The following is a 25,515-nucleotide window of genomic DNA, read 5'->3' as shown; positions in this document are numbered from 1 at the left end:
TGGGCATATATCCAGAGAAAAACATGGTCCGAAAAAAAAAAAAAAATCTACAGACAGTTAATGTGGATGAGAACTAACTGCTGATTGTTGAATAAAGTTATAGAACTGCAAAAAACAAACAACAACAAAAAAGATACATGCACCCCAATGTTCACTGCAGCGCTGTTTACAATAGCCAAGATGTGGAAGCAACCTAAATGTCCATCAACAGAGGAATGGATAAAGAAAATGTGGTACATATCTACAACGGAATATTACTCAGCCATTAAAAAGAATGAAATAATGCCATTCCATGTTGCAGCAACATGGAACATGGATGGACCTGGAGATTATCATACTAAGTGAAGTAAATCAGACAGAAACACAAACATCATATGATATCACTTATATGTGGAATCTAAAAAAAAATGATACAAATGAACTTATTTACAAAACAGAAACAGACTCTGATTTAGAGAATGAACTTATGGTTAGCAGAGGGAAAGGTGGGGAGGGAAGGACAGATTGGGAGTCTGGGATTGATATGTACACACTGCTATATTTAAAATAGATAAACAACAAGGACCTACTGTACAGCACAGGGAATTCTGCTCAATGCTCTGTAATAACCTAAATGGGAAAAGAATTTGAAAAATAGAAACATGTATATGTATAACTGATTCACATTGCTGTACACCTGAAACTAACCCAACATTGTTAATCAACTATACTCCAATATAAAATAAAAAATTTTTTAAATAAAATAAAAATAAATTCAAATTCTTATCCAAATAAATGAGTGTGCCTTTGATAGAAATAATAGTTATGCAAATTGTCTCTTAAATTTTAGAGTATTTTACCCTTAAATGACAATTTTCATATAATTTATTCCCACTGTACAAATAAGAAAACTTTTGCTCATAGAAATGAAATGATGACTTCGGCATGGTCACTTGGTCACTCTATAGTTTGGATATTATAATATTTACGATATATGATACATATGATATGCATATGGATATAATATATACAATAATACATTTAGATATGAATATAAATGGTCCCTCCTCCAACTGTCCTTGATGAATGATTAAAAAACTTCACAGTTGTAGAAGGATCTTTTACCTCTTCTACATACAGGGCAGGATTCATTCTTTTATTGAAATTTAAGAGATAAAAGATAATAGTAGTCTAGGGGGCTAGTTTTGATAGTATAAAATAGGTATTTCTATTAATATTTACCATGGAATAATATGAATTTACAAACTTTCTTTGGATCCTTCTCACCTCCATCACCCCAGCTATGCTTAACTGTTTAGATTCTTTCGGGATAATTATTTGAAATAGAACAGAGATAATTCAGCCAATCCTCATCTTGACCCCACTCATACAGTTGAACTGAGGCTCAACATCAGACACTAATTCTTATCTTCTCAGGAAGAACATAGTGAAATGCTCCATTTGCCAACAATGTCCACATTGATTAATCTCCACTCATGTTGTGGTTAGGTCTGGAGAAAAACATACAGCCATATTTGCATAATTGTTTGTAAACTCATCCTACTCCTCAGTGGGTGCATATTTACACCACGGCTTCATTCAGCTGAGATTAATACTCTCCAGACTGACAGCAAAAGAACTGTAATTACCCATGTAGAGCAACTGTGTTCTTCAAGGGGCGACAAAAAGACCCAGCTCCTTCATTTGACTACATTTCAAGTAAAGGCTATTTTTGTGGAAACTTGTGGCTGATGAAGAGAAATGACAATTATTGAATTCCCAAGGATTTAATAAACTCATTTACATCCTTCCATAACCGAGCAAAAAAGCAAAGCAGGTATTATGTGTCTTATTGTACTACTGAGGAAATTGCGGCTCAGAGAGGTCAAATAATTTGTCAACCTCACACAGCTACTATGTGTTGAACCAAGACTTGAGTGCAGATCAAACTCCAAATTATTTATACTACATCTCAATGCCAATCTGTTATTTTCTTTTCTCCCCCTAAATCCACGTATGCTTTTAAAGAAGGGAAGAGGGTCTGGAGGAATTAACATATGCAGTCTCTGCCTAAGAGTAAATATTCAGTAAACATAGCACTGAAAAGTTTTAAAAGAACTTCAAATTTGGGGGGTACATATATTTATTAAGCATTCATGGTGCTTCTATGTATTTCCTACAATACACAGAAGGCAGCAAACTGTCATCTCTCAATGCCTTTGGGAGTACTTGGGTTCCTCGGGATTAGAATACAAATAAACAAACCAAACAAATACAAAGCACCAAAAAGGTGTTTTTATTTTATCCAAGATATACTATGCAAGGGAGAAGTTAACTGACTGGAACTCAGCTATTGGTGTTCATGTTAATGTTCTAGAAATCTGCTAAGAATATTCTTCCTTTTGAGAGAATTCTGTGCTCATATCATACTAAAAAGCCTGTAAATAAGAGAGAGAAATTTGTAAAGTTCTCATTCTCAGATCAAGCCTGGGAAATGGCTTTACCCAGTGAGTGGAAGCCAGCGAATATGATCATGTTGGAATCAGAGATGAAGAGAGGAAGACGTCTGAAGCCATACTCCTTTTACTACCCACATGGATTCCTCTGACTGGATCACGGAGTTATTGAATTCAACCATGAGAAGGAGTAATGAAAACCCAGACCACAGAAAAACTGTTATTGAATAGCTACTCCCTGTACCACCAATACCACTGGCATCACCTGTAAACCACATCAACACCCTTCACTGCACAATTCACATCAAAAACCATGTAAACACAAGAAAGTAAGGCACATAAATGAGGTGAGTGAAAATTGCTATAAAGAATATATAATAAGGTGATGTGGTAGTAATTTGGGGTAAGGTAAATGTTACTTTAGCTAGGTTGGTCTTGGGCAAAGCTCTCTCAATAGGTGATACTTGGACTTGAATGATTATAAGGGGCTATCCAGGAAATTTTCTGGGAGAATTTTCTAATAGGGGGCTTGGCATGTACAAAGTCCCTGAGTTGGGTATAAGCATAATGTATGCGAGAAACAGAAATAAGGCCATTGTAACAAAGGGAGAGGATGAGAGTAGGTGAGTACTGAGACGGGTCATGGGAGACCTGGTAAGTCAAGGTGATGTCTCATGTTTTATTCCAATTCCATTGGGCTTTGTTGGAGGGATTTAAACAAAGAAGATAGGACATGATTTACACTTTTTAAAAAGGTTTTCTGCTGAACAGAAACTGCAGTAAATTATTGCAAGGGGGTAAGGGCAGTCCCCATGACCAAGAGGAAAAAAAAAAAATTTATTTAGGAGACTTGATCTATCCTGGTGAGAGGGGTGGTCAAGGCAGTAGGCTGGCTGAGGAGTGAAGGATTCACAGTACTTCAGTCCAAGTAGAACATGTCAAATGAGCCTTAGGATGCTATTACCTTTTCTTACATGCTATGAAACATTTGTGCCATGACATATTTGTGTCTTGAATTCAGCCATGAATCTACATGGGACTGCAACATGCACACACAAAAAACAGGAGAGTGATATATTGAGAGAGTGAGATATAAAGAGAAAATTTTAGCCACTTCTTTTTGTCTTGAAAGAGCTTTAGAAGGTGTCAGTGGGGGGTCTTAGAGAACCACAGAAAGATCAAAAGCAACCAAGATGGAAGCACTGGGAGAAAGGAAAAATAAAAAATGAACAGCAAGGTGGTTGGGAAGAGGAATAGAAGAAAGAAAGAAGAAAGAACCAAAATGTATGTGATAGGGGACATGATAGATACCTAGAGCAACAGATATAGGAATTCCTACCTAATCTTAAAATAATGTACCTCAAAGGAACCCTAGATGTCAGAGTTTGGAATACAACCCACAAGAACTACCATTTTCCATGTATTTTTAATATAAAACACATTGTGTTAAGTGTTTTCTACGCCAGATGGGGAAACTGAGACTTTGAGAGGAAATTCAACATGCCCAAAACCCCACAGCCATTAATTTTCCAGTATGAGATTCCAATCCAGATCTGTTCAATCCCAAACCGCTTTTCTCACTATGAATTAGATTTGCCTATTTTTGAACTATACATGAATGGCATCGCATAGCATGAAATCTTTTGTGCCTGGCACATTTCCTCAACATTTCCATGGCTTTGCACATTCCTTTTCACTGCTATATAATATTCTATTTTATAAGTATAACATGTTTTAGGGTTGATGGACACTTGGGATATTCCCAGTTTTATTATTACAAGTCATACTGATATGAACATCGCTGTGCGTATCTTTTGGTGCACATGTTCACTTGTTTCTGTTGGTACACACTTAGCGGTACAATTGCTGAATCATAGGGTATACATATAATCAGCTGTAGGAGATACTGCCAAAGGATGTTCCAAAATGATGTACAAAATCCCTTCATTTTTACAGATGGCACAAGTGAGGTCCTTTGAGAGGAAGGACTTACCAAACAAGAGTGAGCTGGGCCCAGGTTGCCAGCCTTCCAAAACTTAGTTCTGTTTCCAGCACAATGGCTCACTCCCCTTCCCTGTTCTGAACCATTCCAATAAAAACTTGCTCATTCATTTCTATCATTGGTCTTCTGCCTAAATGTTTTCCTTCCTCTTCTCTAAAAATTCAGGATAAAATTCTCTAAGTAATTAATTTAAAAACAACAAAACAAAACGAAAACAGTGTAGCCATTTGTGGAAAGGCTCGCTAATGGAAAACCCAGACAGTTATTGCCATAGGTCTTCAATGTACCTTTGAGTCAGCTGGGATTCCTTAGCAAGTTTTGTTATAAAGATGACTCATTGGCTTTTGACTACACTTGACAATAAGTATCATTTTATTAAAGAAGGAGTAGCGTCATTGTATTAAAGACGTCAGTAGCGTCCCCAAAATCCTATTTCCCCACCACTCTCTTTTTTCTGGACACCATGATTTCTGTATTCACCTCAATGTGAGAGAAGCAGCCAATTCCAGTCATTGCCATAACAAGCCAAAACTTTTATCTCAGCACATTACAGTATAATAAACATATACAGTTCAAAGCCCTACAAAAAGGAACAAAACAAAGTGGATAATTTCATTTCCCAGTGTTTTATTGATTACAGGGAAAACAATTCAATGTGCAAGATCCTAAGTGTGGGTGTGCATGTGCTTTCATTTTAGAAACTGTTCTAAGGGTTATTAACTATTAAAAATCCATAAAAATCACATTGATTTTTATGGACAAGTAGGTAGATACAAGTTTTATGGGATCCCCATCCCTGCTCAAATGTCTGACATTTTAATTTTCCTTCTACTGAAAAGTCTACGTACTATTCTGTTTTTATTACAATCAAATGAAATCCTTGTCCAGTTGTTCCCTCTCTCTCTGAATCTCTTGATGTTCCCTTTGATCAGTAATGTCCCTTTTATATCCAAGATCCTCTAGAAGAGTGATTGGTACTTGGGAAAGTGGGTCTAACACTTACCACATTTATTCAGTTGTTTCAGTCTTTCATTCAACAAATAACTGTTGAGCACTTTCTATGTGCCAAACCTCTAGATGCATCGTTATACTAGATTCACATTTGTATGTGTGTGTAAGTTTGCTTTGAAGGAGAACATTGCCTAACGGAGGTCCATCTTTCTTTGTGATAGCACAGTGAGTAGCTTTGGAAATGTTCCCCACGTGTGTTCGCTGTTTAGTAGACTGTATTAAGAAAATATTTTAGGCAACTTTCAGAGTCAGTGAGAACAAGGGCCAGACTCAGTGATCGGCATTATCTGCTAAGAGAAGTGAGTGGATGGAAGTATGTATCTGCAGCACTGTGTAACTGAATTCTTGCAAAGAAGGATTCAAAAGATCACAGCAGATGAAGAGAGAAAAGCCATGTGTGGGTAGTTTAGCAACCAGGGATCAGACTGCATGTGTCCAAGAATCCAGAAAAATCCTCAGCATGTGAAGCTATTGGGTGGGTCCTGGAGGGATTTGGGACATGCTCACCATCACTTTCATTCCATTCCCATCCTATAACTCCCAAGGAAAAAATATCAGCAAACACTTTACTGAGTATAGCACATTGCAAAGCGGAACTGTGTCAGATTAAAAAGAGATCTGGATGTCTGTCTGTGCGACCTTGGGGAAGTCACACCTTCCCTCCCTGAAACCAGTTTTGCTAAAAGAGGGATTGGAACTTGAGGAGCTCTAAAGATTCTGGAGGAAAGCTGCCTGCTTCTTTCATACAGTCTGCTAAATAATTGGAATGAGGGCTTGAGACACACCTTGAGAGCAAGCAAACTTTCCTCTTTCCAAGAGATGATCTGTAGAAGTTCTCATGGGCCCCTTTTGGGGGGAGTGGTCGGCCCTGCTCAGCAGATGGACCCAGATTGCAGTCAGGGGTTGGTGAGTCATTTGCAACACACTTTAGTCATTCAGGTGCATTTGCATTGGACTCCACAGCTGGGAACGGGCCTCAGACTCAGTGTTTGTTTATTTCCATGGACGATGGATGTCCCAGAGCTTGTTGTGAAATAAGAAATTTATAAATTGTTATGTTCTACTGCTGACAGCCTTCTCCCTTCTCTGGATGATCAGCAGCCTTTCAGACAGTCCCTTGTTCCATTCTAGAAGAAGAAAATTTGTTGGACTGAACACTGGCCAGGTTGTCCTGTCCTAAACTGGAAGCTTAATATCAATTATCTCATTTTACCTTCATAACAGCCCTGTTAGAAAGACATAATTATCCTCATCTTAGAGATGTAAGAATAGAGGCCGAGAAAGTGTAAGAGGCCTGGAAAAGTTCCACAGTGAGGAAGTGTGGAACTAAGATTCAAATCCAGAACTGTCTTTTCCAAACCAATGTTCTTTATCCTAGATTATATAGCTTTTGCCCTGGAAAAGATCACACATTCACACGTTATTTCATGTTGGTTCATTCTGGTTCTCACAATTACCTTCTGAAATTGAGAGGCAATACGAACTTACATCTGAAGGCTGGAGAAATTGCAATGAAAGTTAATATTCGCACTTCCTTTTCATTCTGTTTCTTTCTGTGGAGAGAAACCACCACTATTTATGTTTGTAACTTAGGGCCAAAAATACAGTAGGGCTTCAGAAATGTTTGTGGAACCGAACTAAATTAAATTTGCATCCAATAAGAAGATTATTTTAGAGTTTCTGTTGGTGTCCATTATTGGCGTAATTTGATTTATGGTAATATGCAGAAGCAAGGATATGCTTAGGCGATAATTCAAGGAATGTAGAAATAAAAGAAATACAAAGTAGTTATATCACGGTAACATAAAATTTTCAAAAAATCAGCAATTTCATAGTCCCCATCTTTTACAGGAAATAATTACTGAAATCTTGAGCTACTATGTGAAAACTACGTTGAACAGAAGACTTGCTCTCCAGGATACTGAGGCTCATGATGTCTAGAATCTTTATTGGCACTAAGAAATGACAACTTGTTCAAGCAACTCTCTGCACTTACCCCAAGATAGCTAGATCTATGTATATACCAACCTGTCTACCTATCATCCTACCTACTGTGGAAGGTGTTGACAATATTTTTCATTCACGGTATCTACAATGTTTTCTAGCAGTCCCGTGAATGGAAAAAAAGAAAGAAAGAAAAGGGCAGTTTGAGGACAGGCAGTACTAGAACAAGGTTATATGTATTTGGAAACATGGAGTGTAACTTCGTGACAGAAAACGGCTACTGATGAGGCCCCTGAAGGGAAACAGATGTCTTCATGTCTCTGGCTCACATGACCTCAAAAGAAGTCAGCTCCGAGGCAAAGCATCAGCAATATTTGCATTCTGAAAAAATGCCAGCTCATAGCAGTCTTAATATCAAGTAGTGTTTGCCTGCCATACTTCTTTTTTTTTTTTAATCATTTTAGCTATTCTAGGTCTTTTGCTTTTTCATTTGAATTTCAGAAACAGTTTGTTAATTTCTACAAAAATCCATGCTAGTGTTTTGTATATTGCATTGACTCTATAGGTCAAGTTTGGAAGAATTAATGTCCTAACAACATTGAGCTAAAAAAAATTGAGGGACACCCTCTGCATAGGTTTAGAGAACTTTCTCTATGCAGCTAATTCTCTGTTACTTTGTATTGGAAATTCTAGCCACCTTGGTCTTCTGGGATTCTGAGCTCCATCTCAACTCAGAGAGTCTCTTTGGCTCAGACTGGGTTCCATTTTCTTGCTGCTAGGTCTGGAAACTCTCTCAAGGCAGCAAGCTGTGACAATTACAGGGCTCACATTATTTGTTTGCTGTCTCTGAAGTACCACTGCCCTTCATTGCCTGATGTCTTCAAAACCACTGGTTCATATTTTCTGCTTGCTTTTAGTTTCAGTGGAGTAAGGCAAATATGTTACTCCTTCCTTCTTGGTGGGAAACCAAAGTCATTTAATTATATTTGAATTAAATTTAATAAAATTGAATACAAATATTTACTGTTAGCATATATTTACCACCTTCAATATTGTCTATTCCTTTGTACAGAGGCAAATTTCCCTTTGGCATTATTTTCTGCTCAAAGGATTTTTTTTTTTTTTAAAGGATTTTCTTATTTATTTATTTATTTATTTATTTATTTATTTATTTTTGGCTGTGTTGGGTCTTCGGTTCGTGCGAGGGCTTTCTCCAGTTGCGGCAAGCGGGGGCCACTCTTCATCGCGGTGCGGGGACCGCTCTTCATCGCGGTGCGCGGGCCTTTCTCTATCGCGGCCCCTCCCGTCGCGGGGCACAGGCTCCAGACGCGCAGGCTCAGCAATTGTGGCTCACGGGCCCAGCTGCTCCGCGGCATGTGGGATCTTCCCAGACCAGGGCTCGAACCCGCGTCCCCTGCATTAGCAGGCAGACTCTCAACCACTGCGCCACCAGGGAAACTCTCAAAGGATTTTTTAAAGACATGCCTTCCAGAGGTAGTTGGCTAGAGATGAGTACATTCGGCTTTCTTTTTGTCTGTATAATACTTCATTTTGCTTTAAATTTTTAAATATTTTTTCTGGTTATAAAATTCCAGATTGAAGATTGGCTTTTTTCTTTCATTCAATCCTTAATAATGTTGATTTGTTGTGTTCAGAGTTCCACTTTTCCTGAGGAGTTGTCAGTGTTATACTTGTCTTTGACACTCTGTTTTAAATGTGTTTTTTTTTTTTCCTTCTGTTGCTCTTCAGATTTTTTTTTTTTTAACACTGATTTAAGAAATTTGATGGTGATATGCTTTGGTGTAGTTTTCTTCATAGTTCTTCCACTAAGGGTTTGCTGTGCTTCTCAGATATGTGGGTTTATAGTTTTCATCAAATGTGGATAATTTTCAGTCATTTCTTCGAATACTTTTTTTGTTCTCTCTCCTTGTCTTTGGGAACTCCAATTATACATATATAGCTCACTAGTTACCTGATTATGGTGGTATCTGCCATGTTTAGGCATGGAAAGTAACTCCATTTGCAATTAGTAAGTATCATGTGGGGAGCCCTTTGAAATTATTCAAATGTTCTGTTTCTCATCATCCCTAACTATATAGTATCCACGGATGCATACAATAATTATCACAATAGTTTTGCCAAATGGTAATTTTCTATTTACATCATTCCTTTTACATTTATTAAGTGTAATTGTTTGTGATACACAGAATAATAACTCCCTCCCCTAAAGACATTTACATACTAAACCCCTGTGAATTATAATGTTACATGGCAAGGAAGAAATAAGAGTGCAGATGGAATTATAGTTGCTAATAAGGAGAAGATCCTGAATTATCTAGGTGGTCCAGTGTAATCACATAGGTCCTTTAAGTGAGGAAGAAGGAGGCAGAAGAGTTAGTGTCAGAATGATGTGATGTGAGAAAGATTCTACTGGCCATTCCTGACTTTAATGACATTGTGGGGGGGATTGGTACTCCCCCCTAAGGATGCTGGAAGTCTGTAGAACATGGAAAAGGCAAGAAAACAGATTGTCCCACAGAGCCTCCAGAAAGGAATGCACTCTTGTCAACAACTTGATTTTAGCCCACTGAAACCCATTTCAGACTTCTGACCTCCAGAATTATAAACTTTTAAATTTTAAAATAAATTTGTGGTTTTTAACCTTTTAAATTTGTGGCAATTTGTTACAGTCACAGCCACTATGGAGAACAGTATGGAGGTTCCTTAAGAAACTAAAAATAGAGCTACCATGTGATCTAGCAATCCCACTCCTGGGCTTATATCCAGAGAAAAACATGGTTTGAAAGGATACATGCACCCCAATGTTCATTGCAGCACTGTTTACAATAGTCAAGACATGAAAGCAACCTAAATGTCCATCAACAGATGAATGGATAAAGAAGATGTGGTACATATATACAATGGAATATTACTCAGCCATTAAAATACTGAAATAATGTCATTTGCAGCAACATGGATGGACCTGGAGACTATCATACAAAGTAAATCAGACAGAGAAATACAAGTATCATATGATATTGCTTATATGTGGAATCTTAAAAAAAATGATAAAATGAACTTATGTACAAAACAGAAACAGACTCACAGACTTAGAGAATGAGTTTATGGTTACCAGGGGGAAGGGTGGCAGGGGGAAGGATAGATTAGGAGTTTGGGACTGATGTATACATACTGCTGTATTTAAAATAGATAACCAACAAGGACCTACTGTATAGCACAGGGACCTCTGCTCAATATTCTGTAATAACCTAAATGAGAAAATAATTTGAAAAAGAATAGATACAAGTATACATATAATCGAATCACTCTGCTGTACCCTGAAACTAACAAAACACTGTTAACCAACTATACTCCAATATTAAAAAAAAAAAATCTGAAAAAAAATTAACACTCAGAGGCCAACATATCTGCATGCTCTATCTGGCCTAAGGGTCCCCAGAACGTGACCACTATGTTAGACTGACATGGTTTAAAAATATTCCCTCCCCTCTGGACTCTTTGTGTATCAGTAGCTTAGTTATGCCTTATAGTTGAAAAAAAAAAAAAAAAGACAAGAAACAAAGTTATGAGAACAGGAAAGCTGGAAATTGGGGAGACTCAATGTTTCTTAGGTGTCTCTTGGCCAGAGATAGTGAAATTGTGTGTTTGACATGGACAATTCCATCACAATAGGGCTGGGCCTGATAGGAAAAGTGATTGATATCTCTCATGTATGTACACGGTTTCTATCTATGTATGGGTTTAGACATCAATAAAGCATTTATAAAGACAGAAAAAAAAGAAAATTAATGCATTCCTTCACCATAAGGAAGAGTGACCCCTTTCCTCCATTTATTTATGGACTCACTCATTCATTCATTCACTTGTTCATTTATTACATTAGCATTGACTTATGGACATTTATTTTCTTTCATGGCTTATAATTCAATAATCTCATCTTCTATTTGTTGCCCAAGTCATCCCAGATTTGGCCACTGGGAACCTCTTTAAATTGACTCCTATGTCCTTTCTACAGCTCCATCATTTGATGGAGGCATGTTCTTGCCCTCTAGTTTTGCACCTTTTTAAAAAAAATTTATTTATTTTTGGCTGTGTTGGGTCTTCATTGATGCATGCGGGCTTTCTATAGTTGCAGTGAGCAGGGGCTACTCTTCGTTGCGGTGCGCGGGCCTCTCATTGCAGTGGCTTCTCCTTGTTGCGGAGCACGGGCTCTAGGAGTGCAGGCTTCAGTAGTTGGGGCACGTGGGCTCAGCAGTTGTGGTTCACGGGCTTAGTTGCTCCGCGGCATGTGGGATCTTCCTAGACCAGGGCTCGAACCCATGTCCCCTGCATTGGCAGGCAGATTCTTACCACTGCACCACTAGGGAAGTCCCTAGTTTTGCACTTTTAACCCAATGTTATACTGACTTTTGTGAATAAGATCTTAGATATTTAGTTGCTTTTCAGGATTACTGGTAAAATTGATACTGCCAGAAAAACAGTGTAGTCCACAAAAAGGAAAGATATCAAAAGCCATATAAATTCTCACATCTTTAAAAGCATGATTAAAGCTGTTCACAGTCATTTATCTCTAATGTTTGGAACTGACATAAAAGGTAACCCTGAGTTCTTGAAATGTCCTTACTTCACAATTGGAATTGACATCTTGCACCCATAATTTTGTCTCATAATGCCCTCATGTCAATTTACTTATGTCTTTATTTATCCCGAAAGGAAATCAAAATACTGTACTGAATACTGTCCTGAAAGTGAAAAACAGAATGGTTGTATGAGTCCAGAATGGTGTACGTGTATTGGTTGGTTGCTCTCATGACCGTGTGCCTGATGGGGGGCTGCGGCTGCTCTCACTGCCCAATATCACGAGAGAGCATATTCCTAGACCAGGAAAAGTTCAAAATTTAAAATTCAAAGTGCAGTTCCTACTGAATACATACCGCTTTCGCACCATCCTAAAGTCAAAAAATCATGAGTGAAACCATTGTTAAGTCAGGAACAATCTGTATGTATTGACAGTTTATTGAGGAGTTGACAAGGAGATGAGATATTAGAGGTGACTAAAAATATTTTTAAAATTCATACAGTTCATTTCTATAATTAAAATGTATGTAAATGAGAATATGATATTTGATTTACAAATGGCTTCGCAGAAATACAGGTGTTCTGCAGAACAAGATTTACTTGCAAATGAGAGGAAAATACATACTAATACCTCATACGTATGGTGAATTGTAACTTTCGTAGCCTGCCTTCATTAGTTTTTATGCACTTAAGTAATAATGTATAGGTTATTAGCTTATAATTCTTTGACTATTCCTTTGAAAAAATAAGCCCTCCAGATTTTCCAAAATTTTAGCTCAAAAATTTCACTCAGAAGGGTTTAGGTATTTAAATAAGAGGTGACATCATTGACCTAAAGAGAAATGTCCCAAGACAAAGCACTGGTACTTTCTTGGATAAGAAAATGAAAGACAGAGAGCAGGTCCTTTAAGAAACGAGAAAGAGACAAAGAAACAAGACAGTCTTAGCCACCGTCTGAGGACAGGACAGCTCCAGCAGGCAAGCCCAAATTGGATGATGGCAAATTCAGTGTTTTTTACTCCACTACAGCTGAAGAGAGAGGGAGGAAAATATCATAGGATCCATGGGGAGAGAGCATTCAAGGTGGGTCTAAAAGGATAGGGAGGGTTCTCTGTGGCGAAGAATGGCAGGAGCTTGGCATGCCACACAGAAAGTCAATCTGGAGCAAAAGCACAGATGGAAACTTGGGGCAGTTAATTCAGTCTGACAAGGGTAATGTAAGAATAGAAATGATGGGAACTTGGAATTGTGGATTGAAGCTAGACTGTGACCGGTCTTGAATGACATCCTCAGGGGGTGAGGGGTAGCAACACTGTTTGCCTTTCTGGTATCTATTGCACCCTCTATTGCATCCACATGGTTTACGTTGTTTGGCAAGGGGTTTGTACTGATTCCCCTAAACTAACAGAATACAGTAACCCCACATGCCTTCCTACAGTGTTCAACTCAGAGATGCCGTTAATCTCAAATCTAAGGCAATGAGCTTATGACATCTCTTTAGAGTCAGTGATTGCTTCCTAGGTGGGTCCACAGCTTAAGATGGAGCAATTGGAAGAAATCCTTGACTTGCGTTTGTCTCTTTCTAGCTGGATAGTGTGATGTGGATTTAGGATACCTATGACTGCTTTAAACATGTTGCCAGCATAAAAGAAGCCAGCTAGAGAATAAGACTGACATTTGGACAGGAACCAAGAGAGTAACAGAGAAACAGAGCTAAAGTCCTGATCAAATTGTGCCCAAAGCTCAAATCACCTCCGGGTTTTTCAGGTAAGTGAAGCAATATATTCTCATTACCTTTTAATTTGATAGGTTTGTTATTGTTCCTTGCAGTGAAAGGTGTCCTGATAGACATATTATTCAGAAAATAGAACATCTTTGAAGGTTTTCAAACATGAATATATAGTGATCAGTGTGATATTATAGGAAGAACATTCTGATATTTCAGTTGAAGCTGGATTGGAACAGGCAAGTTTGGAAGGAGAGAAGGGGGAGGGGGAAGTGGGGGAGAGGAAGAGGGAGAGTGTCAGAGAGAATGAGAAAGTGAAAGAAAGAGCACATTGGGGATGATATCACACTAGTTTGGATGAGAGATGAATCCTAACTTTAGGTATGGCAGTATGAATATGGAAAGGCAGAGAAATTGAGAAACATTACCAAAGTTAAATGGAAACATCTCTTCAATGTTGACAGCTAAGTGAGAAATATTATTTTACCCATAATTTATGCTCTGCTCATTTTCCCTCATAAGTGGTAGAGCATGCTAACGTGAATTTCCAACTGAACTATGCATAGAAATTGTTCTTAGCATGGTCCTGGCACGAAGTTAATAATACACAGGACTCCATTATTTTATATTACCCATTGTCCAGTTCCTGGGGCCCAACCATGGTGGGGTGTCAACCATAGGAGTGAGAAGGTAAGGAAAAGGAAAAGGAAAAGGAAAAGAAAGATGGAGAGGGAAGGAGAGAAGATAGGTAGACAGGGGATTCAGGGTTGGCTAGCTTCCATAAACATGTTGATCCCAAATCACCTGACTCGAGGGGGCAACAACAACAATAACCAAAAAACAGTGGAAAAGATAATGAAGACATAGTGAAGATGAGATAATAATACGTAATAATGATGATAATCACAACACAACCTATTATTTGTCAAGATGTTACCATGTGTCAGCCAGTGTGTACACAACGTACATGTTCTAACTTATTCAACCTTTACATCCACCCTATGAACTAATAACGACTAGTAATGACAGTCAGTCGTAGCTAGGTTAAGCAATTTGCTCAAGATCAAACAGCTTTGATGAGTTGGAGCTGGTGTTGAGCACAAGTATGTCTGACCATATGGTTGTAGAAGCCAGATTTTTAAAAGATACCATCTAGATCCTTACCTCCCTAGTTGAATCTCTCACCAAATGTTATTCCAGCTCCAACCTGGGACATTTTTCCTCCCTGGTGCTAGTCTCCTCCACCCATTCCTCTCTTTCCTCAGCTTGAATATCACTTCTCCTGGCATAATTTCCATGACTCCCTGGAACCAGATAGCACCCCCTTTTGTAGAGTTTCCTCCGCCCACCCCCATGATGGTAGTAACTGCTGCACTGTCTGCTTTCTACGTCAGACTGTGGTCTCTGTGAGGGCAGAGACTTGCCTGTTTTGCTCACTGCTTGGCACACCATGAATATTCAATAATTGTGTTGAATGAATGAATGAGGTCAGAAGGGGGTGAGCTGAGGACAGAACGCTATATGTAATAAGGAATGTGTGTGTATGCTTGTGTGGGGACCTTGTTTTCAAAACTGAGATCTGAACAACAGCAAGGATGTGCTTTGGTTGTTTTTTTTTTTAATTCCAGCATCCTGGAGCCTGGCTGGGAGAAGGGGATTTCTGCATTGTGTGGTAAGGTACGTTTATCTTTATGATTCCCACACCTCCTTTCAAAAGGCTAGATCTAGCATGAAGATTTCAACTTCAAGTGGTCTCCAAAGACAGTGTTGGTGATGAGAGCAAGAATTTTCTCCGCGAAAGGGAGTGAATGAAAGCAAGACAAGAAACGGTCAAGGAGAGAATGGGCCAGACAACGCAGTCTCCTTCCACAGGCACTCAAGTAATTAAAATAAAAACAATTACTCATATACACATAGAACAGGTCAGCACATTTTTTCACAGAACAAGGGAAATGCACAACTCCTAAGAGGCAATGATATAAATATTTCAGCTGATAGTACGTCCAGGACCAAGAAGGTAAAATAAACTAGATTTAAACAAACAATTTGACACAGGACTGCAAAAAGGCATTGTGAAATTCTGCAAAATTGCAGATCCGATTTCTCTGGAATATACTTTGGCCTAGCAAAACCTTGACAATTATTCATGTTGGAGGACTAGGCAGAAATGCAGACAATGGGAAAACAAACACTCAATCATCAGGTTTCAGAATGCTGCAGTGTCCAGAAAATGCCTATGTTTGCCTCTTTTTCTCTGAAGTCTAGAACTGGCCTCCTGATCCCTATACCTCCCTATATATATCTTGCCACTAACAATAAATATGGGTTCATGGGAGTGAGGCTAGAAGGACTCACTGGTTGCAATAAGCCTTCTGCCCTCCTATTGGTGAGAACAGAGTCTACACACTCTTGAACCTTATACTGAGTTTGCATTCTGATTTTCCTTGTTGAGAAGTTGCTATGTGCCAGGCCCACAGCCACTCAAAGTTTTAAAACATTTGTAATGAGACCCTGAGTTATGAAGTTGTATTTCTATCTACTGGTCAAACATTCAGCTCATACGTTGAAATTGCACATCTGATTCACACCACTGCTTGCCATCCTTCTATGACCTCCCATTGTCTCCAGGAGAAAGTACAGACTTCTGAGCCTACACAAGAAATTCTCATGCCTCTATCCCTGCTTAAGTCTTTAAGCTCATTTCTCAGAACTGTGTGGAGATTCTCAGCTGGCTGGATTGCCATACACCTGTAGCATTATTGTGACTAATTTCCCACCAATCACACCAGCTCTAATACCTGCCTACCCCATTACCCTTGTCCATCTAGCCAGTTCTGTCTAACCCTTTAGTCTGAGCTCAAGAATTATCTTTTTTCTGAAACCTTTTTCTCACTCTACAGGCAGACCTTGGAAGTCTTCTGTATATACCCAACTTTAGGTTGTTCAGACCTCCACTGATCACCTAGGATACCATATCGTTCCTTTCTACTTACAAGTCAATTTCTTTCCCAAGGCTATGCCTCCTAGGCAAAGGCTGTATATTATTCTTTACTGTGGTCCCAGGGCTCAGCATCCTGCTTAATGCAAAATCAGTGCTCAGCAAACAGTTGTTGACTTCAGAGGCTGGAAGTCCTGCTTTACTTTCCTGATAATTGCAACTTTTGTTCAGTTTTCAATCATTCATTGAATAAATGTTTATTGAGTTTCTACCATGCCAGGTACAGAGGACATAATGGTAAATAAAAATAGGCAAGGGTCCTGTTTTTATGAAGCATACTGCCTGGAGGGGAAGTCAGAAATTATTCCGAAGATCCCAGTGATGAACATACGGCTACAAATACAGCCCTAAAGGAAAGGGTTATTACAGCACTGTGATTGGTGGACCAGTATAGGCTCCATGGAGGAAGTAATGATTGCACTTGGACAGAAGCAATGATTAGACATTAATAATTTGGCATAGGGGTGGGGAGAGGGAGATTATTTCAGAGAAAGGAAGTGGTGATTTCAGAAGTCTTGTAATGAGAGGAAGCATGGTACATTTGAATGAACAGGTACCTGGAAAAGAAAGGTCTAGACCGGTAGTTCTCAACCAGGGGAATTTCCCCCAACCCCAGGGACATTAGGCAAGCTGGAGAAATTTTTAGTTGTCATAACTGGGAGTGAGTACTATCTAGTGGGTAGAGACCAGGGACGCTACTAAGTATCCTAGGGCAGCCCCAAAGAATTATCCAGTCCGACAAGTCAATAGTACCAACGCTGAGACACTCTAATGTAGGGGAATCTGATCGCAAAAATGAGCCTGAGGAGACAGACATGGGCAGACCACGAAAGTCTCTGCAGCCCATGTGAAATAGTTTGGTCATGAAGAATAATAGGGAGCTATTAAAGTATTGAGGGTAGAGAGATGGCATCACCTGGTTTCCCTTTCATTAAAATTACCCAGGCTTCAGTACATGCCAGATGTCTGCATGATCTTGGATCAGAGAGAAACAAGAATAAATGGGAGAGAACGGTCAAGAGACTTTTGAGTATTCAGGCAGGATAAAGTGTTTTGGACTAGCTTTCTCACCCCTATTCTTGTTACCATCCATTCCAGTGCTGATGTTAAGCATCTTCCACTGCTCCTATACCTCATTATATCTTTATTTTTATTTCTTCTTTTTCATTCTCATCTTATCCACAAGAGTGATGTCTGGTTTGAAAGGCCACCATGCCTAAATAGATATTATAGAATATCTATCTTATAGCTGGAAAAGGATCTTTGAAGTCATCTAAATTTTAGTCTGATGCTTAAAAACCCTGAATACTGACAACCATAGGGAGCTTAACATTTCCCAAAGCAGCTCTGTCATTGTGGAGGAGCGCAGCTTACACCACATTCTTGCCAGTCAGTGGTTTACAGGAAGCAGAGGGAATGTCTTCACATGGCATTTAAGTGGTTCGTGAGACATCAGCCAGGTACCTCTCCATTCTTCAACAATTCTCTTTGTGTTTCAACTCTGAGCACAAGCCCTGACTTGTAGCTCTCTTAGTATATCCTCCTGCTACACTGCTCTGTAGTTTGCATATGCTTTTCCTCTGCCAGGAATGCCCTCGTTCTGCTACCCATGTCTGCATGGTAAACCACAAAACATCCTCCACCATGATACTCAGGCATGGCCTACTCTGAAGAGCTTCACCAGAAATCTTTTGTTAATTAACCCGCAACACTGTTCATTGTACCTATGTATCAAAGCAGAATGTGATTTGAAAGTAGAACTATTTTTTTCCTTATTTATCTCTGGTTCTCGGTGCTCTTCACATAGGCTCAGTCATCTGAGAGCAACTTTCAGGGCTGGCATAGATTTAAGAAAGTCTCCTTCCTCCTGTGTGCCTTCAGCCTAAGAAATCTCCCTCAATCCTGCCTCTTATTCTTTGCTGCTGACCACGAGGATTGACCTGGTATTGCTAGGGTAGCAGCTGCCCCTTTTTGTCCCATGGAACTTCATGCTCTGGATGGTCACTATTTTCTGGAGGAAATGCCATCCAGGACTCAGGCTTCAGTTTCCCTTTGGTTTATCACCCGCTCCTGAGACCCCTGTAGAGGCCCAGCATCAACTGTCATTTGCCAAGGAGGGAAAACTAGAGAAGAAGCTAGCGTAATCCGTAGGACAAAGTAGGTTACCTATACGTATCTGTAGACCTAGGCTAAAATCCCACTTATACTTTTTGAAAATGCATAGAATCCTGTGTTTTTCTGTATCCTGTGTGTTTCTGTATCCGGACATGATCTTGAGAGACCAGAACATCAAGGGTCATGTGATCATTACAGTTCCCATTGTGGAGTTCTTGAGCAATAGGCTAAATAAACTCTGTGAATTTTGGAAAGACTCTTACCTCTCCAGGTTTCCATTCTGCTACCTGCAAAATGGAAAAGAGGGGTGTGTGTTCCTGGATTGTTTCTCAATTAGGTCTATTCAAAGAGTTACTGGGTGAGAGCTTCTAAGGATGCTCAAGCCATTGTGATCTTGTGAATCAGAATCTTCACAGGTGGGACTTAATCATTTACATTTGGAGAAACATCTCCAAGTCACGCTGGTGGTCAGCCCTGGCAGAAAGTCAGTAAGCAAGAGTATCTCCAGGGTTTCTGTCATGGGCACCTAAGAACAAAGTCCAAAAAGTTCTAGAGCTGACACATGAATAGAGCACTGAAAACATTCATATGCAGGGCCACTGCTGTAAAATTCCACATCCAAAGGATGTAGAAGTGAGACTAATGCCTCAAATTTCTGCATACAGCTTGGATTATCTGTTAAAATTCTATCTTAATTGATTATCATTTCTTATTTGCTTCTCAGTCACCTAAATATTGTGCTGTTTCCCATAAGTTTCTCCGATTAAATTTTTTTTTCCAGGGAATGCAAACATGCTAAAGAAGTAAAATATTATAGCTAAGAAAATGGGCAAAATGCAGCTGAAAAATTATTGAACTCAAACTCAGTTCAAATTCTGGATCCTGTGGTTACGTGCAAAGTGTTTTGTGGAAAATCAATTTACCTCTATGGGCTTCAATTTTTCATCTGTAAACTGGAAGGATTACCATAGCTCACAGGTTCTTAACTAATGTATGGGTTTCAAAGTATCAATGAATGTAGTGAATTTTTTACATGATTTTATGAATAGTGACGTGTGTGCTTGTCTCACTTCAGTTCTATCTGCAGGAGAAGGTTCATAGGTAAAGTTAATTAAAATTAGGGTCTCAATGAAGACAGTAAATTAAACAGCAATACATGAGTTATAGTATTGCTTACTCTATTATATTCTATAGTTACATTAACCTATTGAGTGCTAATTCAGAAAAATCTTGTACTCTGGATTTGATACATATTGTAGTTATGCAATGCACAGTGATGGGAAGATTTCAAAGTTGTACAAAGTCATTTTGGGATATTAAATTATACAATTCAAACTAAAAGTCCTCTTTGGTGCCTAAAATATTCTATATTTTTGTTCCTATCAATTTATATCACACCAACCATATTTTTGTCGAGTCTCCATAGCATTTGCTACAATGACAATAACAGATCAGCATTAGCTAAGTAACAGAATGAATACATGAAAATAAAAACACTTCTTTTGACAATAATCCCACGTAAGCTGGGAGCATCCCCAATTCTTGGAACAGCCTTAAAGATGGAGTGAGTCATGCCTTGTGAGCTCCTTTTAGGATGAAAGAATCCAGGGGTATTGAGAAAGACGGGCTCCAAGTCACACAGAACAACAACACTGGAGCAGTTAGTTTCTGACCCCACAGCACCGTTAAGGCCAACAGATCAATGCCATTCTCTGCATCCTTCTCCATCACGCCAGTAATATCTCTCAGAAAGGAAAAATGTAACATCTTTTTAGGATTCATTGTGTCATAGGCAGAAGAAAAAACTAATTCATGAAAACATTGCCCTCCCCGTCCTTTCTTCTAGTCAGACTCTCTGGGATAGTCTAGTTCTCACTTTCTAGGTGAGAACCATCCACTGAACCTCTTTCAAGTTCAGTGTTTCTTACTTATAAATGGGGGATGGCTGTAGCTACCTCTTATGTTGTTGGAAAGGTCACTTAGGGCAATGTAAAGTCTTTCTACAGATTGACCTCCAGCAGTGGGTAGGGCACCTTCCACATAACAAGTCTGAGTAATTCTCGTCTGACTACATCCTTTGTCCATCTTCAATGACCAGTTGCCTGTAGGAGCCAGTATCAACTCCAGAATGTCACAGAGAGGATATGCGAGAATATGCACTCATGCAATCCTAAAATTCCACACCAAATTGCCTCTTCTTCCCAATTCTCTCAATTTTGTTACCCTCCTAGAGACCTGCTAATCCTCACAGCCACGTCAACCCTTCCTTCTCACGTTCTCTTAGTACTTTCAGCTGTTTTTCCTCATTTCCTATTTGGCTTCCACGTTCTCCATTGCACCTGAAGAAGTCCCCAGTTCATTGGTCATAGAATTTCTCAGGTCATTAGTCCCAGTTTGTGAAGGGTTTCCCACCTAATCTGGTTTTGAGAACCCACAGTTACCTTATAGGAGGATGAGACCAAGTAGCTCTCATTAGATTCAAAAAGCTAGTAGGGAATAGAGGGAAAACACCGGGATTTCTCAGCTCTTCCAGGCCTGACCCCAGTGACTATCCAATCAAAGTACTTTCTGGCCGCATAACTGGAAACACTGTGAGTCATTTCTCCCTAAGGATTAATAGATATATGCTTAGAGTTGATCAACAGTAAAACCATCAGACCATATTATATTTTTAATAGTGAAATTCATAATGGATGAGTAATAATGAGTAAAAGGTCTTCTGCACCTTTCCAAGAAGCTGAAAATATTACTCTGCTCAAAAATGCCAGAACCCATGATTTTTTTAATACCTTAGTTGAACCTGACCCAATTTCTCTATTTTGATTCATTCTTTTCATTTTTTTAATCATTGTTCATTTATGTGCTCATTAAAAAAAATTGGAGGAAGGGGAGACATCTATTTAAACAGACAGTGTTTACAAATAATAAGATATAGTTTTCCTCCAAGGAGGACAGAATTAGTAGGTGCACACAAATGAATATCAACACAGTGAAATATGTATAATAAGAGACGTGTGCATGATACAAAAATGATATTAATGAGTAGGTGGCCATTTCTTATGGCAGACAGTAAGGAAGGAGTTCCTAATTAGGTGATTTGACTGTTTTTTTGAAAATACAATAATCAAATGATGGAGGAAATTGTGCTGGAGAAGCCACCTGAGACATCACTGTAAAACAAGGTGCGTTATGGAGTTTAGACTTGATCTTCTAGGGGATGGGCAGCTACTGGAAAATATTAAACAGGAAAGAAGCCATTCATGTTCACTCTAACAACCAGTGGGGGACACAGATTAGTGGGAAAGATCTAACAGGCAACAAAAATAGTGTAGGAGTGGTAGCAATAGCTCAGGTTAGGGATGATGGGAGTCAGAACCAGGGAAATGGCAGTAGGTATAAAGAGAAGCTGGTGAAATTTAGGGAGTGACATTGATAGGATGTACTGATTGACATATTTGAGAGGTGAGGCAAGGTAAAACAGAGTATGGATCCCATCCTTATGACTGAAATGTGGTTCTTAGATACAAGCATGGCTCACAATGTCCCATTAAGCTGTTTTTAGTCTCTGACAACATTCCCCAACGGACAAAATAGTATCTTTTCTGAGCTGTAACTCCTTATCTTGTCTTGCTTTGGTCACTGGTGATCTTCCCAAAATAAAATTTTTAAAAAATTAATCTGTCCAGTTTACTTCCATCTGTAAATCCCTTTTTGCCACTCCTTTGCCCTCAGAATTAAGTCCAAGATCCTCAACATGGATTACACATTGCATGATTTGGTCTCTGCCTGTCTTCCCAGCCTCACTTACCAACAGCGAGCTACCCTTTTGTTTCACTTCTGTATCATTGAAAATGCAGTTTCCTTTACCAGGAACCACCCCCCGCCCCCACACACACACACACTGTTGCCTGGCAAACTCCTACTAATGTTCAAAGCACATCTGAAATGTCATGTCCTTTGTGCGTCCTCCCCATCACTCCCACCCCTCAGATGCTGAATTTCTTCCACATCTTCTATCCCTAGACCCTTTGCATCTACTCAATTACAACACACGCTACTCTTATATCTGTGAAAAATATTCATGTAGCCAAACACTACGCCAGTGGCTAGGGATATATTGATGAATAGCACCATCTAAGTTACCATCATCATAGAACTTACTCCTGCTGGGGGTCAGGACATCCTACCCCAAGATATGCCACAGTGGCATACTGACACCAGTTACAGCTGGTGTGGGGTGAAATGCTATTAAAAACAGCAACAAGAACAATACTCTGAACCTCTTCTTTTCCCCTGAAAGCAGGAAATAGATCTCCCATCTGAAGGAACCCTCCCTACCCCAGGAGGATAGAAAGCATCCTTATCACCAGAGTTAGGGAATTCAAGGCTAAGAAAACTGTATAAACAAACTTTGTTACTTCTTCATTAGTTTGCAACCCTAAGCACAAACCCCTGTGTTTTGTTAAATCTTCACAAATAATTGTTAAAATAATTTATATAAATAGCCTGCTTTGGTCACTTTGGAGGTCTTGTTTCTCGACACCTCCATACATACAAATTAAATTTGTTTTTTTCACCTGTTAATCTGTCTTGTGTCAATTTAATTAATCCAGCCAAAGAACCAAGAAGGGTAGAGGAGAAATCTTCCCCTCCTGATACTCCCTAGCAGTAAAGACAAATATTAAACAATTACCAGTTGTGTGGGTTATTAAGAAAAACACTTTGCACTTTGAGAGTACAGACTTGAGCTTAACCAAGCCAATGGTCATTTGTACTGGATTATAACATAATATATTATAATTATAATCATGGAGGAGGGAGTTAGGGTAAACACTTTTCATTTGACATAGATCAATTGAAGGCTAAGAAAATACTAGAACTCAGGGACTACACAGCCACCACCAAGGTCATGATCAAGACCCACTCATTTAAGGCAGGGGCAAGAGCCCTGTGAGGCTGTGATATTTTGATTTATAACAAGAAATATATATATATATATATATATATATATATATAAATATATATTTGGTCTTAGACCCTCTTATTGGCACAGAGCTCCTAAAACCCTTGGACTTTCCTGTGATTAGAGCCATAAAGATTTATTTTGTTATGTTAATAAGGTGACTTTCCAAAATCCCTTAGGTAACCTAAGGAAGGGGGCTGGCTTCCAGGGCAACAAACCACAAGGTTAAAGGGTTGGAAGTTTCAGTACCTCCCACCCCTCAATCTCTAAGCGGGGGAAGCGGGGCTGGAGGTTGAATCAATCATCAATGTCCAATGGGTTAATCAATCATGGCTATGTAAGGCAGCCTCCATAAAAAAACAAAATGACAAGGTTCAGAGAGCATGGGGGTTGCAGAACACGTACACACTGGGAGGGTGATACACCTCAACTCCACAGCAACAGAAACTCCTGCACTGGGGACCCTCCCAGACCTCACCCTATGTATGTCTTCATCTGGCTGTTCATCTGTATCCTTTATGATATCCCGTATTAAACTGGAAAGCATAAGTGTTTCCCTGAGTTCTGTGAGCTGCTCTAGCAAATTAATCAAATGGAAACTCCCACCTATAGCCAATTGGTCAGAAGCACAGGTGATAAACTGGGCTTGCAACGGGTGTCTGAAGTGTATGGGTGTCAGGGAAGGCAGTCTTGTGGGACTGAGCCCTTAATCTGTGGGATCTGAAGCCACCTCCAGACAAATAATGTCAGAAGTGAATTAAATTGCAGGACACCAAACTGGTGTTTCAGAGAATCGCTTGGTGTGGGGAAAAGTCTCCACACATTTGGTGATGAGAAGTGTCAGAAGGGAAGTGTTTTATGTGAGTAGCAGAGACTCACAGGGAGGTAACACCCAGCAGTAAGGAACTGGGCTTTCCCTAAGTAGGAAGGAAAAACCTGAGCCCTAAAACTAGGTTGAAGTTTCTGGGCTGATTAATGTCTGATGCAAAGAAACAGAATTTTGATACAAGTCTGGCCTGACTGACATCTAGAAGCTGCTAAAAATGTTGTCCCTGTGTATGAACTAAGAAGCCTGTAGCTACAGAATGGACTCTCCAGTGCATTCTCTAGGTGGAGATCTGGGAAAGACAAAGCCAAAGGAAATAATTCAAAGCTTGAGAAGGAGTCACGGGTGCATTGCTTATCTCTGCTTGTGGCTCTAGCAGAGAGGAAACTTGCACGAAGATATTGTGTGTGTGTGTGTGTGCGTGTGTGTGTGTGTATGTTAAATGAATGAGGAAATGAATTAAAAGATGTGAACAAATACATGAACTGGAGAATCAAAGGATGAGAAAACTGTGAAAAACAATACAAGTGAAAACATAAATGATCACGTGATTGAGAGTCATGAATTAGTTAATGACTGACTTGACAAAATATAAGTTGATACAGGAATATGTGAATGAATACAAATGAATGAATACATATGGGTGAGGAAGGAGAAGTGAATATGAAAGTAAATGAATATGTGATTGACTAAAGGAATCTACACAAGAAATGTATTAAAATCAATTTTTCCACAAGAAAAATAAAATCCTGCATTTTGTAGGAATTAGTGCTCAGAGAAAGGGTTCGATTTATCTGTCTGTATCAAAGTCATAAATTCTGAACTGTATTCTCCCCTGAAGAAGAGTTTAGTTCTGTGAATGTCTGAGGTTTGACTCTTCTATACCTCCTGAGATT

The 25,515-nt window shown here is 39.2% G+C and overlaps 1 protein-coding gene across 1 annotated transcript in view; it reads left to right on the top strand.

Annotated features, from left to right (window-relative positions):
• The first annotated feature begins 3,077 nt into the window (after positions 1–3,077).
• LOC130708502 (uncharacterized) overlaps positions 3,078–25,515 on the top strand; it is a 197,460-nt gene continuing 175,022 nt past the window's right edge. The window contains exon 1 of the mRNA XM_057549166.1: positions 3,078–3,089. Within this exon, the coding sequence (XP_057405149.1) occupies positions 3,078–3,089 (12 nt within the window). The remainder of the gene's footprint in view (positions 3,090–25,515) is intronic.

Source organism: Balaenoptera acutorostrata, chromosome 6 (genome assembly GCF_949987535.1).
Source record: "Balaenoptera acutorostrata chromosome 6, mBalAcu1.1, whole genome shotgun sequence".
Taxonomy (NCBI): Eukaryota; Metazoa; Chordata; class Mammalia; order Artiodactyla; family Balaenopteridae; genus Balaenoptera; species Balaenoptera acutorostrata.
This window is presented reverse-complemented; position numbering and strand designations above follow the sequence as displayed.